This window comes from Leptodactylus fuscus, chromosome 3, assembly GCF_031893055.1.
Source record: "Leptodactylus fuscus isolate aLepFus1 chromosome 3, aLepFus1.hap2, whole genome shotgun sequence".
NCBI classification, from domain to species: domain Eukaryota; kingdom Metazoa; phylum Chordata; class Amphibia; order Anura; family Leptodactylidae; genus Leptodactylus; species Leptodactylus fuscus.
In genome coordinates, this window is record NC_134267.1 from 228,772,039 (window position 1) to 228,790,426 (window position 18,388).

The 18,388-nt window shown below is 45.0% G+C and overlaps 1 protein-coding gene across 1 annotated transcript in view; it reads right to left on the bottom strand.

Moving 5' to 3' along the window:
• Nucleotides 1–17,094, bottom strand: part of LOC142198309 (cytochrome P450 2K1-like) — a 29,796-nt gene extending 12,702 nt beyond the window's left edge. The window contains exons 1-6 of the mRNA XM_075269281.1: nucleotides 16,909–17,094; nucleotides 15,295–15,457; nucleotides 12,906–13,055; nucleotides 8,207–8,367; nucleotides 6,970–7,143; nucleotides 5,472–5,613 (exon numbers count right to left, since the gene is read on the bottom strand). Coding sequence (XP_075125382.1) covers nucleotides 5,472–5,613; nucleotides 6,970–7,143; nucleotides 8,207–8,367; nucleotides 12,906–13,055; nucleotides 15,295–15,457; nucleotides 16,909–17,094 — 976 coding nt within the window. The remainder of the gene's footprint in view (nucleotides 1–5,471; nucleotides 5,614–6,969; nucleotides 7,144–8,206; nucleotides 8,368–12,905; nucleotides 13,056–15,294; nucleotides 15,458–16,908) is intronic.
• Between the last annotated feature and the right edge of the window lie 1,294 nt (nucleotides 17,095–18,388).

Below are 18,388 nucleotides of genomic sequence, written 5' to 3' on the forward strand. Positions count from 1 at the left end.
CCCTGCTCAACATACGGTATCTAGGGTTTGAGCGTGTGGTGACCTCGCACAACAGTAGGTGCTTCAGGCAGATGTAGGCCTTGCTGGAGTGTATTGCGGCTAGCTCCAGGTACTGTAGACTTGGGAAAGTGGGTGTCCAAGTGCCCCACTTTCACCCTTATCTCTGCTAATTTGGGGTATGTTTTTAAAAATCGTTGCACCACTACATTGAACACGTGGGCCAGGCATGGAACGTGTTGGAAGCTGGCAAGCTCCAGAGCCCTCCAACAAGACAAAAAAGCCTGGCCCCAGGGGCAGCGGGGATAAACAAATTGCCATCTCATCCAGGATGGCATCCCTGACCTCAGAGGCAGTGTGCTGTCCGTCCCCCAAGCTGATGAGCTTCAGCCCGGCCTGCTGACGTCTCCCCACACCAGTGTTGCAGCGTTTCCAGCTCGTAGCTGGGGTCAATCTAACAGCGGAGGAGGAGGGTGATGTTTCAGCCCTCCTCCCAGGAATGTTGTGTGGGGAGACAAGTCAGTCTACCACATTTTGCGACCCGGTCCATGCCTCAAGTACATTCAACCACTGTGCCAAGATTAAAAGTTAGCGTCCCTGTCCGCATGCACTTGTCTATTCATAGCTGGTCACGTGGAACTTTTGGGCAAAGCGCTGAACTTAGGGACCGCCTCATGTTTGGGGAAAAGTGCTGGTGTGGACAGCACAGTGAGGTGGCACAATAGCCAGCAGGCCCAAAAAGGGCAGAGTGTCCACAAGCCGGGACCCCAACATCTCCTGGGCCAGAATTTTTGAGATGAGGCCGTTGAAGCCTTGGGCATGTGGGTGGGTTGTGCTGTACTTTAGCCTGGAATGAAAGGCCTGGGAGATGGGGAGTTGCATTGCAAAGTGTGTAAACCACACTCAGTTTGTCCTCGACCTATACATTTAGAAATTATCTCCCCCAGCGAGGAACGTGGCCTCGATGGGGGAATTTTTCTAAGGAAGCTAGAAAAGAGGGCATCTTGGGCCTTGCTGGCTCAGGTCTAGCTTCTGTCATGCAGCTGTCTTCTGCCTCTGGATATCCCTTAGCCTCTAGCCACCTTTTTCCCTGCTTAGCTTGCCTCCACATCCACACTGCTTTTGCCCCTAGACATCACCCCAGTCCATGCCTTAGCTTGTACCCCCAGTTTTTGCTGCTTAGCTTGCCTCCACATCCACACTGCTTTTGCCCCTAGACATCACCCCAGTCCATGCCTTAGCTTGTACCCCCAGTTTTGGCTGCTTAGCTTGCCTCCACATCCACACTGCTTTTGCCCCTAGACATCATCCCTATCCATGCCTCTGCCCCTAGACATAACTCTGCCATCCCTGGAAACTCATGGTGCAGAAACTTTGGGAGCTGACTTTGAGGAACCCTTGGGTTTTGTAGATGGAACTCCATCAAAGGTCTGTGCAGCTCACACACCCTGCTCAAGATATGGTATTGTAGGGTTTCAGCGTGTGTGAATGACGGACAACAGCCTGTGTTTGGACAGATGTAGGCCTTGCTAGAGTGTTTTTAGGCTAGCAGCGACTCCTGTACACTTGCAAAAGTGGGCGCACAAGCGCCACATTTTCAACAGTAGCTTCGGTACATTTGGGTATGTTTTCAAAAAACGTTGCACCACTAAGTTAGATGTGGGCCAAACATGGAACGTGTTGGAGGCTGGCAAGCTCCAGAGCCGCGTATCACAGGCGTAAAAATGCCAGGCCCCAGGTGTAGCAGGGGAAAAAAAATGCCATCTCAGCCAGGATGGCATCCCTGACCTCGGAGGCACTGTGCTGTCTGTCCCCCAAGCTGATGAGCTTCAGCACCGCCTGCTGACGTCTCCCCACACCAGTGTTTTAGCGTTTGCCGCTAGTAGCTGGGGTGGAGGTTGCAGCGTCGTAGGGTTTCAGTCTACTCCTGCCATGAATTTTGGCCTGGGAGAGGAGATAGGGTACCTCAGTTTGCACCCCGGGACCAGACTCCACCACATTCACCCTGCCTGTCCTTAAAGATAAGCAGCATCCCTGACCACATGCGCTTGTCCAAGTGTCGGTGGTCAAGTGGACCTTGCAGCAAAGCACGGAACTAAGGGCCCACCTGATGTTGAGTGACACGTGCTGGTGCAAGGCGGGGACGCCACACCGGGAGAAGTTGTGACGGCTAGGGACGGCATAGTGAGGTGCCACAGTTGCCATCAGGTCCGGGAAGGCGGGAGTTTCAACAAGCCGGAACGCCAACATCTCCTGGGCCAGCAGTTTAGCGATGTTGGTGTTCTAGGCTTGCGTGGGTGGGTGGTTAGCGGTGTATTTCTGCCGGCGCTCCAATGTCTGAGAGATGGTGGGTTGTTGTAAAGAAGCGCCTGATGGTGCCTTTGATGGTGCAGGAGAAGGAGATAAGACAGAAACAGGGGAGGATGAGGGAGAAGTCAACAAAGTGGCGGAGGCAGATGAAGTGATGTCCTGGCTCGTCCTCTGGAGTGCATCGCCAGCACTGTGAGCAGAGGCAGTGGCATGAACGGCGGGCGACGTTTGTCCTGCCGTTGCTGCCTGCCACTGATTCCAGTGCTTGGATTCCAAATGACGGTGCATTGAAGTGGTGGACAGGTTGCTCTTCTCAGGGCCCCTACTCGATTTCGAGAGGCAAATTGTGTAGATGACACGATATCTGTCCTTGGCGCATTCCTTCAAAAAACTCTACACCTTCGAGAAACGTGCCCTCGATGGGGGAGTTTTTCTGGGCTGGGTACAAAAGGGAACATCTTCGGACATTCCGGGTCTGGCCTGGCTTCGGCAAAGCAGCTGACCTCTGCCTCTGGACATGTCTCTGCCTCTAGCTACCCCTTTTGGTGCTGCACCTGCCTCAACATCCACACTACTTTCCCAGCTTGACATCCGCCTTGTCCAGGTGGGGTCGGTGTCCTCGTCGTCCACCACCTCCTCTTCCAACTCCTGTCTCGCCTCCTCCTCCTGCACAATGCGCATGTCAACTGGCTGCCCTGACAGCAACTGCGTCTCATCGTCATCGATGAGGGTGGGTTGCTGGTCATCCGCCACCAAATCGACCGGAGATGGAGGAGACTCTAGTGTTTGAGCATCTGGACACAGATACTCGTCTGTTAGGTCCGTGGAATCGCGAAATGGAGGGGCAGGTTGCGGTACAGTCAAAGGAAGGGAGAACAGCTCTGGGGAGCAGGGACAGTTGGGGTTATTGTTCTGGGAAGATTGGGAATTTTGGGTGGAAGGAGGACAAGACTGTTGGGTAAGAGGAGGTAGAGGCTGACTGGCTGGTGGACAATGTGCTTTAAGCGTTATCCGACAGCCATTGCAAGACCTGTTCCTGGTTCTCGGGCCTACTAAGGTTTGTACCATTCAGCCTAGTTAATGTGGAACTTTTGTGCAAAGCGCAGAACTTAGGGCCCGCCTGATGTTAAGGGACACACGCTGGTACAAGGCTCAACTCACCCTAAGTGCCAAAAACACTGCTGGTGCAAGGCTCTACTCATGCCAAGGGCCTCAATCTCTGCTGGTAGCTCAGCTTAAGGTCCTATAACTTTGTTTTGAAGGGCTCATGTTAAGGGCTAGAAAAGTGAATTTTGGAAGGTCTTACCACATCTCACACACACACACACACACACACACACACACACACACACACACACACACACACACTCAAAATGACAGTTAAGGGTGAGGGCTTTTGGATTTCCCATTGTCTATTCCATCCGTGGTTGTCATGGGGAACGTGATTTAAAGGGGTGGTTGTTACTGTTTGTTGAGCTTAAATTGGGGTTTGTGTCCATCCATTTGGGGAGTAAAGGTTTCCAGGTATTTTCCCACTTTGATAGAGGTTTTTTTGAATGTGGAAAGTGTGTAGTTGTTAGGCTATGATGTTGGGGTAATAGAGGGTCTTTGGTGTGTTAGATGCCCCCAGACATGCTTCCCCTGCTGTCCCAGTGTCATTCCAGAGGTGTTGGCATCATTTCCTGGGTTGTCATAGTGGACTTGGTGACCCTACAGACACGGATTTGGGTTTCCCCCTTAACAAGTATATGTTCCCCATAGACTATAATGGAGTTCGAAACCCGTTCGAACACACGAACAGTGAGCGGCTGTTCGAATCGAATTTCGAACCTCGAACATTTTAGTGTTCGCTCATCTCTACCGAACACGATCGCTCAACCCTACTTATAATATTACGTGTGAGGGCATCATAGCAAACGGTGGTTTGGACTACTGGACACTGGCGAACAGAGAAGGATGTATGTAGATATGCATATTGTTCCAGATAGTGATTTGTATCCATGTTTTTGTATGTCTCTAAGGACTCTAAGGACTAGGAAAGAACAGCGAAGCATGTTCTCATGGTTATAGAAAAGCAGGCGTGTTGAGAGATTTCAGCATGTACAGTAACTTCACGTATATCTCTTTGTCTGTGCACAACTCCCTTTTTTTTGCACATATGTGGGGATATTGATGCGGATGATTATTATTTAGACTTCGGTCAAGGATAGGATCTTCACCCTAACAATCTCACCATCAACATTAAAAGCTAAAACAAAGCAAAGTAAGCCTGGAAAAGTTGACTGATGATCGATCAAAAGCAACAAGTCATGACAGCCATCCACCATTTACACTATTTCCAGCACCAATTGGTGGACAAAATGACATAAAAATGTACAATATCATGATTAGTGAAGAGAGAACCTCACAAGTATTATCTTGGGAATATTCACAAGTTTTCCTGTAAATTTTGGCTTGGACGGAACTTGTTCGATCTGAACCAAAAGTTCTATTATAGTTGGGCATCCAGTCTTCTTTCCCTGAGTGGTCTCCATCCATTGGGAACCTCTTCTAGCGTCTTCTCCGACTTTACACTCCCCAGCATCACCCAGGGTATTTTAGAGGCCTCAGTAGTGACTCTTAGACACATGACATAGGAGAGGATGGCGGAAAAGGCCACAAGACCCGAGTACGGTTGAGCGATCAGGATCGGAAAAGATCGAGTTGCAATCAGCAATCAAGCAAATTTCACAATCAAGATCAGCTGGAAAATGATCAGAACTCGGATTTTAAAATCTCAAGATCATCTCATCCCTACTGTATATATTATATACAATTAGGGTTGAGCGATCAGGATTGGGAAAGATCGGCTCCCGATCGGCGATTGAGCAAATTTCACGATTGCAATCAGGATCAGCAGGAAAATGATCGGAAATCGGATTTTAAAATCGATCCTGAAATCTCAAGATCGGCTCAACCCTACCTACGAGTGAAGACTGGACCTCCACTTATTATGAAGAGAATCCAGAGTATAATAACGATTCTTTTGTGGCAAACCCACAAAATTTTGGTTCAGCCAAAAAAAATTCTAACAAATTCAGTGTGTTACAAATCAGTTTTCACATCTCTAATTGTGATATGACCAAGATTAAAGCCAGGCAAACTCATCTCTGCTCCACCCGTACCTTGAATTTCTGGATATTTTGTCATCAGAAGAAGTCCCCATCGCAGTGTGGTGGACGTTGTCTCCATTCCTGCTGCAAAAAGGTTTCTTCCAAGTCTTGATAGATTCCCATTATGGAAATATGACTGAGGGTTTCCGGCTTCCTGAAAAAGTCAAGTATATAAGTAAATATAAGTAAATAGCAACTTATTTCACTTGTATTATTACTTGTATTATTTCACTTTCTATTATTTACTATTAGAGTATATGAACATTAGGGTTGAGCCGATCTTGAGTTTTCAGGATTGATTTTAAAATCTGATTTCTGATCATTTTCCATCCGATCCCAATTCCGATCCTAATGCAAGTCAATGTTTTTTTGGTTCATGCTGCCGACAACCTATCACATTATTGCATCATGTTAGCTTTGCCCACAATGATCGGTAGCCAAGAATTGTGGGAACAAACGTCAGACCTTGATCCCACCTAAAAAGATTGAGATCGGAATTCTGAACGCGATTGTGAAATTTGCTTGATCGACGATCATAATCCGATCTTTTCCAATTCCGATCACTCAACCCTAATGGACATCATAGGAGCAGAAGAACCTTGGTTACATAATCCCCTATGAGCCAGAATAGAGAATCCCATATGAAATTTAGCAAATATTTTCCACTGTGGATTTTGCCATGAATACACAGCAAATGAGAAATAAATTTACAACAAAACTACATGTACATGTACTATAAGTGTGCATGGGCACTGATTTTGCTGTGGATTTGACACAGATATAACCCTATGGATTGCAAAAATCGAAAGTAAAAGCATATATCATATTGTAAATTTTCCAAGATTTGGTTGCGGAATCCATACTGAAATTATGGGACAAATTTGTGATCTGCAAGTTTACTCTTAAAGTCCCAAATGTACAGTATAATCAAAGAGCAAACGGGATCCTAAAACTAGTTTACTACAGTCACTTCTAAAAACCAGGTGTTGACCCAATGTGACATTAAATTGGTTTCACTTGGCCCTACTCCTTGGAGAATTTTTTGTTATCTCCTCCTTTTCATACTTTACCCCCTCCCCTCAGATCTGGTCTTTGTTGCAGGGCGGCACTAGGTCGCAATCTCTAGAAGTGGTCTCAGTTTAGTGGCAACTAAACTAATTTGTAATGTGTTGGAGGGACAGATGAGATACATGGTTAGTGGACATGCTGAGGTCAGGGCAGGCAAAGTTAATACATCATAGTAAACTCAGTATCTCTGGTGGTAGATTATATCTCTCAAGATCAAAAAGACTGGTGATGTTGAAATTCAAATACCCATTCATTTTTTTCCTCGACAATTGGGGAAAGTTGGTCCAACCCCAAACACATTAGGTGGTTGGGTTAGTCCTGTAAAACTTAAAAAGGATTTGCCAACATTGATCTAATGTATATGGCTATGTCAGTCCTGAGTTACATGACCCACACTTGCGTAAATTGGCCACCATTTAGAGAACCCAAAAACTCACTGTACCTCTTTTTGTCTGACGAGAAACACATCTATGAAACTTCTTTGATCGTTTTCATCCAAGTTCTTCAGACTTTCAATAAATGTTTTTGTAATAAAGTCACAAAGTTCCTCGACATTTTTCACAATTGTTTTGTGGCTACCGGGGAACATCTCCAGGAACGGGAACATATTAACGAGCTGGTAAAATAATCAAAAACAGGTTGGGATAAGTAAAATGTATTCTTCTCCTTCCTTTCCTGTTTAGAACTTGTTGACTTGCTTTTAACTAAACTGGCTTCAACCCTTGGCTTGCTGACTCCTCTTCTGTGTTGTTTGTCTTATTCTGTGTACACGTATTTAGAGAAGGGATTGTCGCCCAGTTGCTCCTGTCATTAGGACAGTTGTGTCAATTAGGTAGGGACAAGGGTTGGGTCGAATTTGGGGCTCACTGTCTGTGTCTTTCCCTTCTTCTATTGTTCCCGCAGCAGCACTAGGGAATCGCATAACTAGCAATTCTCTTACACTTGGCTCTGAACCACCCAAACCTAAAACAAGTCGAATCTTGAGAGGTTCACCCACCTCTATTGATGACCCCTTTTTATCCCCTGTCTCCATTGTCCTCCTCCTCCTCCCCAAGAACAAGCAAAGTCACTGTCACGCTTGAGGCCAGCAGACATCTATTTACATCTGTAAATTACCCTGAGGCATGGCTCATCACCCTCATCTTTATTGTGACTATACAGAATCATGGGAAAAATATGCAAACCTGTTTCCTAAGATGAAAATAGGAAAACAGTGCCTCTGTTGGCTTCCCTCTAGGGGTAGCTCCCTTGAACATCATGCCTGACTTTCAACAAGCCTTTACTGCTATGATGGGGGATTTAGCCAAATCAATATCCCAGCTGTGGACAGCGCTGTTTGGTTCTGGTTGGATCTCTTCAGCACAGCGTAGGGAAAAATGATTTGGCAGAGATGAGAGACTTCTAGACCAGATTCTGGGGATAATATCACTCCCTAAGGAGTCTAGATAGCAATAAAGACTTGTTGAAAAAGTCGGACATGACATTCAAGGGATCAACCCCTAGAGGGCAGCAACAGAGGGACTTTTTTCCTATTTACATCTTGGGAAACAGATTTGCATATTTTTCCCATAATCGCCCCAGGGGAAAAAAAAGGCTTTTGTAAGACTCCATACACCTGAGAAGGTGATCTCTCCTTAGAGAGTGATATTATCCCCAGTATACAGAATCCGTGATATTACCGAAACCATTGGAGTTGCTAAAAGTCTAATATTCTCATTTGTTAGATGTAGCAGTCTCCTAAATTGAGGATCATCATAGTCCATCCGATGCCCAAGTAAGATGGCCACAATTATATTTGCCACAGCGGCATTTAGAATCATGCCATTGTCAAATGGCTTACCTAAGGAGACAGTAATAAGCAAGAATTAGTAAGATGAAACAGAAGGTAGATATTGCATCAGATTGAAGCTTCTGGGCCCCAATGCATAATCTGCAACAGGGTCCTCACCTATCATGTGTAATTTATAATAGTTCATACAGTTCTGTATGTGGCATAGGGAATCCATAGGCACCAGTGGCCGGGTGTAACTGCAGCCATCAGATAAAGGTCAAAAGAGAAGCTTAGAGTAAGAAACAGTTAATTCTTGTCTCTCAAGTCACTATTTTCGATCATTCAAAAAAACAGATCATAAGACCTTAGACTGAAGACAACATTTTTTTTCCCTTTCTGGATCAGTACCACCCATTCCCCCCATCCCTGCAAACATTGTTGGGGCCAGGCAGTGACACAATCTTACCTGGGTGGGGGAAACTGGCTGGTGGATGGTTGTTACGGTCAGCAGGATTTATTTAAAAAAAACTAAATAAACTAATATCCTGCAGAGCCCTCTGGACTCTGGCAGCCACTACAATAAACAAAACTGTCTGGCCAGAACTCCTGGTGTAGACAGAGACTGATTAAACCCAGTGTGCTACAGTTCCACCCAACCACCAAGGCAGTTTACTGCCAAACCCACTTTCAGTAACCCTGTGTTATGGTCAGCAGGGTTTATTAAAAAAATAAAACAAACTAAACCCTACGGAGCCCTCTGGGCCACTGACTACTAACCAACCTGGTGTGAACACAGTCTAACAGTTCCTGTCACTGCAGCTAAAGTAAATGACCAGGTGCGCTCTGTTAACAATTCACAGAGGCCTGTGCAGTCAGAGCAGCCACACAAATAAACAAACTGGCTAGCCTGAACTCCAGGACTAGCCAGAGACCATGTAAACCCTGTGTGTGGTAGTTCCACCCAACCATCCAGGCAACTACTGCCAAGCCCACTCCCAGTCACCCTGTCTGAGAAGTTATGCTAGCTAAACCTATTGAGTTACACCACACGCATACAAGCCAGAATGCTGCCTGACTAACAGTGGCATTGCTACCTCAGGGGAAATTTACTAGCTAGAGATGAGCGAGTACTGTTTGGATCAGCCGATCTGAACATCACTCTCGCATAGAAATGAATGGACGTAGTCGGCACGCGGGGGGTTAAGCGGCCGGCCGCCATCACAGCGGAAGTACCAGGTGCATCCATTCATTTCTATGGAGCGTGCTGTTCGGCTGATCCGAACAGTACTTGCTCATCTCTACAAATTATCTTTAAAGGGGCTCTATCACTGGATTTTTACTATTTTAGATAAACATATGCCTGAATAGCCTTTAAAAAGGCTATTCAGGTCCTGCTAACAGTTTGTTAAAAGACACCCCCCCCCCCCCCCCGTTTTAATGAATTGCCTTTTAAGCATATAAGTAAATGAGCCCTCTGTGCACCGTGGGCGTTCCCGTGCACCCCTCATGTCATACTCTGTTCACGCCCTCCTGTCTTGGTTCTTCTATGTAAGTCCCTCCTCCTGCTTTCAATTCACAGTCTCTAACTGTCTTTTCCCTGCTAGTGGCACAGGACCTGTGATGTCATTACTGCTCTGTGATTGGCTTGTCCCTGTGATGACGTCATTACAAGGTCCTTCTAAGTAGTGATCTATGCAAAGCAGGGACTGCATCTCCCTGTGTCTATCATAGATCTCCATGTGCACAGTAGATCTATGCTATTGTTAGGATCGGGTCTCGCATGGTTCCATCACGGCGCACAGCGCCACCTGCGGGTCAATCCGACTCTTGCCCTCGGCCTCATGCAGTGAGGCGACTGGAGTATAAATCCATTTTTTTCCCTTCTGAGCATGCTCAGACATTTTGGAGCAGCTCACAGACTAAGTGCCATTTCTCCCCAACTGAGCATGCTCGGATATTTTGGAGCCGTGCACAGACTAAGTCCCATTTTTGCCATACTGGGCATGACCGGTGATGTCATGGCCACCATGACTTCCTTTTATATAGTGTGAGTCGATGCCCGCCGGGTGCTCACACTTTGACAAAATTTGCTAATGACAGTAGTTGAGGGCTAGGCTCCAGCATTGAGGCAGGGTGTAGAATAGGCCTCTGTCTGTACTTAGATTAGAACCAGTAAATCCTGAACTGGCAGCCCTACACTAAGGCTAGTAGCCGTGGACTCTATTCCAGCCTGAGGTGCTGTCAGCAGGTGTGGTCCCCGGGGTAGCCCCTTTAACTGTCAATACCTCCTTTGTTTCTCCTAGCGGTAGCAGGAGCATGTTATGTTGCTGACCTGGGGTGACGGTTAACTCTAGGCAGCCTTGCTGTTTCAATTGTACAGGTGCACCTTACCAGTGAGGTTAACTGGTCGGGTCTTATCACAGCCTGTTCACATTTAGCACTGCACCACATCACTGCCAGTGCAGTTTAACTGGTAGTGTGCTGTTCTGACATACAGCCGCCCATCTGGGCCTGTGGACCTCGCTGCAGTCCCTGCAGACTAGCGGGTCTGTCGTTTAAAAATATTATTTTTAAATATCTACACAGAACCATAACAGCTATGATAGAAAAAGGGAGCTACAGACCCTGCATTGCATAGATCACTACTTAGAAGGTCCTTGTAGTGACGTCATCACAGGGACAAGCCAATCACAGAGCAGTAGTGACATCACAGGTCCTGTGCCACTAGCAGGGAAGAGACAGTTGTGAGGTTGTGAATCGAAAGAAGGAGGAGGGACTAACATAGAAGAACCAAGACAGGAGGGCGTGAACAGAGTATGACGTGAGGGGTGCACAGGAGCGTCCACGGTGCATGGAGGGCTCATTTACATATACGTTTAAAAGGTAATTCATTAAAACCGGGGAGTCTTTTAACAAACGATTAACCCTTTCCCGCCGATGGCATTTTTTGATTTTTGTTTTTCGTTTTTGACTCCCCTCGTTCTAAACCCCATAACTTTTTTATTTCTCCGCTCCGAGCCATATGAGGTCTTAATTTTTGCGGGACAAATTTTCCTTCATGATGCCACCATTAATTATTCTATATAATGTACTGGGAAGCAGGAAAAAAATCAGAATGGGGTGGATTTGAAGAAAAAATGCATTTCTGCAACTTTCTTATGGGCTTTGGTTTTACGGCGTTCACTGTGCAACCAAAATGACATGTCCCCTGTATTCTATGTTTCGGTACGGTTCTGGTGATACCAAATTTATATGGTTTTATTTACATTTTGACCCCTTAAAAAAAATCCAAAACTGTGATAAAAAAATTTTTTTCTAAAAGTCGCCATATTCCGACAGCCGTAACTTTTTTATACGTAAGTGTAAAGGGGATGCATAGGGCGTCGTTTTTTGCGGGGTTGGGTGTACTTTTTAGTTCTACCATTTTCGGGAAATGTTATTGCTTTGATCATTTTTTATTCAAATTTTTATCAGAATCAAAACAGTGAAAAAACAGCGGTTTGGCACTTCTGATTATTTTTCCCGCTACGGCGTTTACCGAACAGGAAAAATATTTTAATAGATTTGTAGAGCGGGCGATTTCGGACGCGGGGATACCTAACATGTTTGTGTTTCACAGTTTTTAAATACTTTTATATCTGTTCTAGGGAAAGGGGGGGGGGTGATTTGAATTTTTAATACTTTTTATTTTTTTTATATATTTTTTTTTTACTTTTTTTAAATTTTATTTTTTTTGCATTTATTAGACCCCCTAGGGGTGTTGAACCCCAGGGGGTCTGATCACTAATGCAATGCATTACAATGCTAATGCACTGCAATGCATTGCAAAAAATCATCCTTTCTTTTGCAGGCTGCATAGACCAGCCTGCAAAAGAGAGAATTTGCAGACAAGCCTGGGAGCCTTGTAAAGGCTCCCGGCTGTCATACCAACATGACGTCGGCCCTGGAGCATGCTCCAGGAGCCGGCGATCACCGGCAAAATGGCAGCGCCCATGCGCCGCCAGGAAAATGGCGCCTCCGGCGCCTTTGACCGTGGCGCCGGAGGGGTTAATGCCTCTGATCGGTCCGGGGACTGATTTGAGGCATTAAAGCCGGTTGTCTACTGCTTAAAGCAGTAGACACCCGGCGGCTATGATGGCCGCCCGGCTCCCAGGCAGTCGCCATAGTTACAGACCCGACATGCGCCGTACTATTACGGCGCATGTCGGGAAGGGGTTAACAGGACTTGAATGGCCTTTTTAAAGGCTACTCAGGCATATGTTTATCTAAAATATCGAAAATTCAGTGATAGAGCCCCTTTAAGGACGTGGCCTAATTTGTTACTTGAGGATTCACTTTTTTGTTTTTGCATCATTGTACATCTTAAAATCCTTAACAGACATTTTGAGGGCTTGTTTTTTGCAGCACGAGTTATGTTTCAATGACATATAGGAGGCACATAGCTTACTAATTGTAATTTATAACTATTTCTGAACAGGATTCTATATACTGCAATATATATAAAGAAATCTAGTTCTTCTAATCCTGGACAATTCCTTTAAGCACCAAGTGTTATGGGATACATATTCTAATAGGGTTAGAATTAGAAATAGCAGACCATACTGTACCCTTAAAGGATGCAAAATATTGAGATAAGTGGGCACATTCTTCTATAATCTTCTCTTCTATGGTACTTTTCCCCATGCCAAAGTCGCGTAATGTGGATATTGTAAATCGTCTCATAACCTTCCAATTTTCGCCTTGTGAAGAGATAACGCCTGAAACATTAAAAGTATTAGTATTTTTTAACTCAATGGAAACAAGTCCAGAATGTGCCTAGCCCTTTGTTCCCTGGATTTAGTTTGGGCTCAGTCCAGATAAGGCCAAGTGCCATGAGTCTCAGAGCCACACAGCATGTACAAGCAAACAGACAGAGTGGTGCTAGAACATTAAATACCCAAAAACATCAGATTATAAATAGCTAGGAACCCTACAAACCCGAGGTCACAGATTTCCAGACACAGCGTTTTTGGTTGTTGCAGAAATATAGGGGGGGGGGGGCATATAAAAAAAACTCTGATTACAACAAAGTGAGTTAAGTTTTATTTCATCTCATCACCACATTATAGAAAACACAATGTACATTTTTGAAAAACGCATCAAGTGTTTGGGGGATTTTGTTTTCCACTGTGTCTTCACTTTTTCATTATGCTTTTTTTTTTTTTTTTAGGAACGTTTCACTACATGTGGTCTTATCCTGATTCAGACAACTTCATGGTCAAGTGATCTAGAAAATATAGTCAAAACTGAGTGTCTGATATGTTAGACCAGTTGTCACACCCCAATAAATACCCAAACCATCAGGGGAGGCTGACACATTTTTGAGTTTGCCATGCCAAATCCTTCATTCCCACAGTAGTTACGACTTTCTTATGAGCATTTAGTCAACAACTACTTAAGGTGTATGGCCACCTTTATCCTATCTCATCCCATTCTCCGAGTCAAGATAAAGTCGATGCCAATATATTAAAAAAGTCAAAAGTGACCCAACTTTTGACACACCTTGTACATCAACTAGAGTACACTGCTTTACGTATTAATATCATTTTTGGAGTATATTTGACACTAGCTATAACCCGTGACTTCATCCGCTGTCCCCTCACCCTTGCGCAATCCACCTGGAGTGCGGGCCGTGGCCCTCCACGTCTCTTTCCTTGTGGCCAGCACGGTCACCTCCCACTGCGTCGCGGGCCGGGTCCCCATGGCCCCACTGCTGCACCTCCAGTCCTCCCCTTTCCCTCCACTCGCGCCCCCGGCTCTCCACTTACCCCCCACCCGCGTCCCCGGCCCCCTTTTCCCCTTTAGAGTTCTAGTCACCTCCTACATCTACCCCTTCCCCCAGCACCACCCACCCGTGACCTCGGTTACCCTCCCCCCCTTTCCACATGTGCAATCTGGCCCCCCTCCCCGCTACTTGCCTTCTGCCCTCTGCTGTGAAACCCGACACCCCCCCCCCCCCCGGCCCCCTCTGTAACCCCTACCACCAGCACCTCTCCCAAACCAGCAACCCCTCCCCCTGGCCCCTGTGTGTGCACCCGTGCCCCCAACCCCTCTCCCCCTTAAGCAAGCCGGTGATCCCTATTCCCGCAGCACTCACCATGTAGATGCTGGGGAGCTGTGTGTCCTTTCCGTGTGTGCGGTCCTTTCCGTGCTTTGTGTGTTCCCGGTCGCACAGTTCAAGGGTAGGTGTGGCTGGGCTTGTTCGGGCCGGGTGCGCTGCTGCATGCTACACCTGCCTGAGGCAATGTGTGGCTGGGCGGCACGTCAGCGGCGTTCAGAAGCAGCTGCCAAGTTCAGCGAGGAGTCCCCCGTGCTGGCCACGCCCACAATTCGGCGACAACCTATGGGCCGCTGTGCTAGCTCCCTATCCCGCCATGCACCAATAGGAGTGGCATCTAACTACCTGTGCTGACGTCATGCCTGGGCCAACAGTGGACCAGGCGACAACTTTGGAGGGTCGTGGTAGCGTTTTGGGGTGAGTGAGACGCTTTTAAAGTAGCCTATTACCCCTTCATGGCCAATATGTAGGTGTGTGTGAAATTTCTAGGAAATCCATTCAGCTGTTTGAGTGTGATTGAGGAACAAACATCCAAACACACAAACCCACAAATATCCAAACACACAAACATCCAAACACACAAACATCCAAACTCACAAACTTTCACATTTATAATATTAATAGGATTGAGGTTCAAACACATTTTGTTCTCCAGAATCATTGTACACTACTACTACATTCTATATGAGTAGAGTTGAGCGAGTACTATTCGAAATTCCCGTTTCAAATAGCACGCACCCATAAGAATGAATGGACGTAGCCGGCACTTAGGGGGGGTTAAGTGGCTGGCCGCCGGCATGGAGTCCATGCCGGCCGCTTCCATTCATTCCTATGGGTGCGTGCTATTCGAAACGGCCGTTTCGAATAGTACTCGCTCATCTCTATTTATGAGAACTCACCCAGTCCAAGATCCATGTTCTTAAATATTTTAAGCAATCCTCTTTCTCCAAACTCTTCTGCATTATTGACAAGAGCCTCTTTCACTGCATCATATCCGGTTAAGACCACCATTTTTTTCATACCCATCTGGACACGAAACACCGGGCCATATTTCTTTGCAAGCTAAAAAAAAAATAAATCATGATGATATAAATTACTCTGGACATATCCTAGCTCACTCCGCTATACCATGCTCCCATCTCTTGTCTCGGGTTTTGCACTGTCAATTATGTCCCAGTAGAATAAGATATTGATGGCTGTGATTGGTGCTGTTGTTTTTAGGACTAGGGTGATCGGGTTTTTGCAGTGGCATCACTGCACCGTGCACCTGTATTTTTTGCTCACATACTTTGGCAGTGCCGAGGGAAGGAAAAAGAAGAGTAATCCAAGGCAGATATTCACTTGAAATTCCTCTTCATTTTTTTGCTGTGTGAACACCCCTAAACAGCAGATTAAATGGGTATCATTGAGGTCTTTTTGGCAGTGATGTACATGTACATATGGCTATAGCACTGCAGGCCAGTCCATTTATGTCAATGAAGTTGAGCTGCAGTAACAAACCCAAAAAGTCAATACAAAAAAAAAGAAAAGTTAGCTGAAGTTCTTTGATTTTTCTTTTAATCAATTCACTCATCAATTTTTAAGCTTAAAAACTTTAAAAACAAAAACAAAAAGAACATGTTATTTTTTAATGGATGATATTTACTGTCAGTTAAGAAACCAGGCATGTGTATGTACCCATTGACTTCCATTGTTCTAAAAACAGACATGTGTATGGATCCATTGACTTCCATTGTTCTAAAAACAGACATGTGTATGAATCAGTTGACTTCCATTGTTTTAAAAATATGCATGTGTATGGATCCATTGACTTCTATTGTTCTAAAAACAGACATGTGTATGAATCTGTTGACTTCCATTGTTCTAAAAATATGCATGTGTATGGATCCATTGACTCCTATTGGATCCATTGACTTCCATTGTACTAAAAACAGATATGTCTAAGGATCCATTGACTTCCATTGTAGGAAAAACAGACATGTCTATAGATCCATTGACTTCCATTGTACTGAAAACAGACATGTCTATGGATCCATTGACTTCCATTGTTCTAAAAACGTCTAATACCCGTTTTTCACTATTGTGTGCTTTGGGCTCATAGACTCTGACAGACCCTTGGTATGTGATAAAAAAAGAACAAAATAGATATAAGTGGCTCCATTCAATATCAAGGATCTGTTCTCTATCTGTGTGATGTCCCGCATTTGGATAGAAAGATCTTTCATACGAAAGCACCTTTGTGATGGGGCAAGGGAAATTTCAAGCGTGGGTAAGACCAATAATCACACAATAATATTAAAAAAAAAAAAAAAAAAACGGAAAAAAAGCAAAAAAAAAAAAAAAAAAAAAAAGGAAGACATAAAAATTAAAAAAAAAAAATTAATTAAAAAAGGAAACCAACAAAAACATTCTTAATAACTGAACCTATTATATATAGAATTACAGAACGATGATCCCAGGTTTACCACAATGTAGTTTATTGATACATAGTATCACATTGGAAGTCTCCTTACCTGTAGATAGGTGAGCTGAGGCTTCTTCAAATTCATGAGATGCAAATTCCCAATGAGCGGCAAACCTCTGGGCCCGGGAGGGAAATTCTCAACAGGATCCTTATTCCAATTTTTTAAAACATTCAGGACATATAAAAGAATTAAAACCAGCAAAAAATAAGAAGCTAAAGAGAAGCCGAAATCCATTGCTGTGACCTGAGCTGATACCAGAAATGAAATAGGACAAGTGAGCAGCAGTGCAGGTCTTATGTAACCCTTGGTCCCAACCTTTATCACACTTTCAATGAAGGAACAGGAGGTTTCATAAACATTTGGAAAACTCACTGAGATGTTATTTAAGTTTAAACTGGGGCTTCTAAAGGAGGAGCTGAAGGGGGACATTAAACTGGGGCAGTTGGAGTGGGACATTAAAATGGGGGGCATATAAAGAGGGAAATTAAATTGGCAGGGCAAATAGAGATGAACATTAAATTTTGGGGGGGGCAGATGAAGAAGGACATTAGAATGGGGCAGATGGAGAGGGCATTAAACTAGAGGGGCAGATGAAGAGGGACATTAAGCGTGGGGCATACGAGGGGGATATTAAACTTTGGCAGCAGATAAAGGGGCATTAAACTGTGGGGGGCAGATAAAGAAGGACATTAAACTGGGGCAGATGAAGGGGGCAATAAACTGGGGGCAACTGGAGATGAACATTAAACCCATAGTTTAATGTCTCCCCCTAGAGATGAGTGAATACCGTTCAATCGAGTAAATATTCGATCGAATATCAGTGTTTTCGACATATTCAAATTCATATGCCCCCCCACATTCCCTGGTGCTTTTTTTGCACCAATAACTGTGCAGGGGAGGTGGGACAGGAAGGAGGAAAACGTAGGCATAAAAAAAAAATAGGAAAAAGTCATTGGCTGGCGAAATCAGGTGACCTCGGATTTATAAGATAGTGTCAGCCATATTCGTGCTAGATGCGGTTTGGTGAGCTAAGGAGAGACATCGTGCTGAGGGTCAGAGAGAAATTTTAGCTTCTGCTAGGCAGGACATATTCTGAAAACAGCAACACTGCTTGATGAGTCTATATACACCATCAGCTTATAGGCTCATCCTGCAGAAAGTTCTCAAAAGCACTTTTTAGGGCTGAAATTCCGTACCACTGATATATAGTATATACCTGGACTGAAGCAACAGAATGGTCCTGACACTGTAAACGCTGCTGGGGCAAGTCACAATTCAAAGATAGGGGTGAAAGAATTACTTCTGGGGGTGAAAGGGCTGAATTGGCAGAAAGGGGCACAAAAAAAGATCTCGGCTTGTGGGCTGAAGCAACAGAATGGGGCATAAACGTAAAATGCAGGTGCCCCAATCTATCTATAACTCAAAAGAAAGCATACACATGCAGGTTCTATCATGATGTTACAAGTAGAAGAGTGGCTCAGCAAGTGACAGTTGGGGTTCATTGTGTACACTCTATGCCACCAAAAAG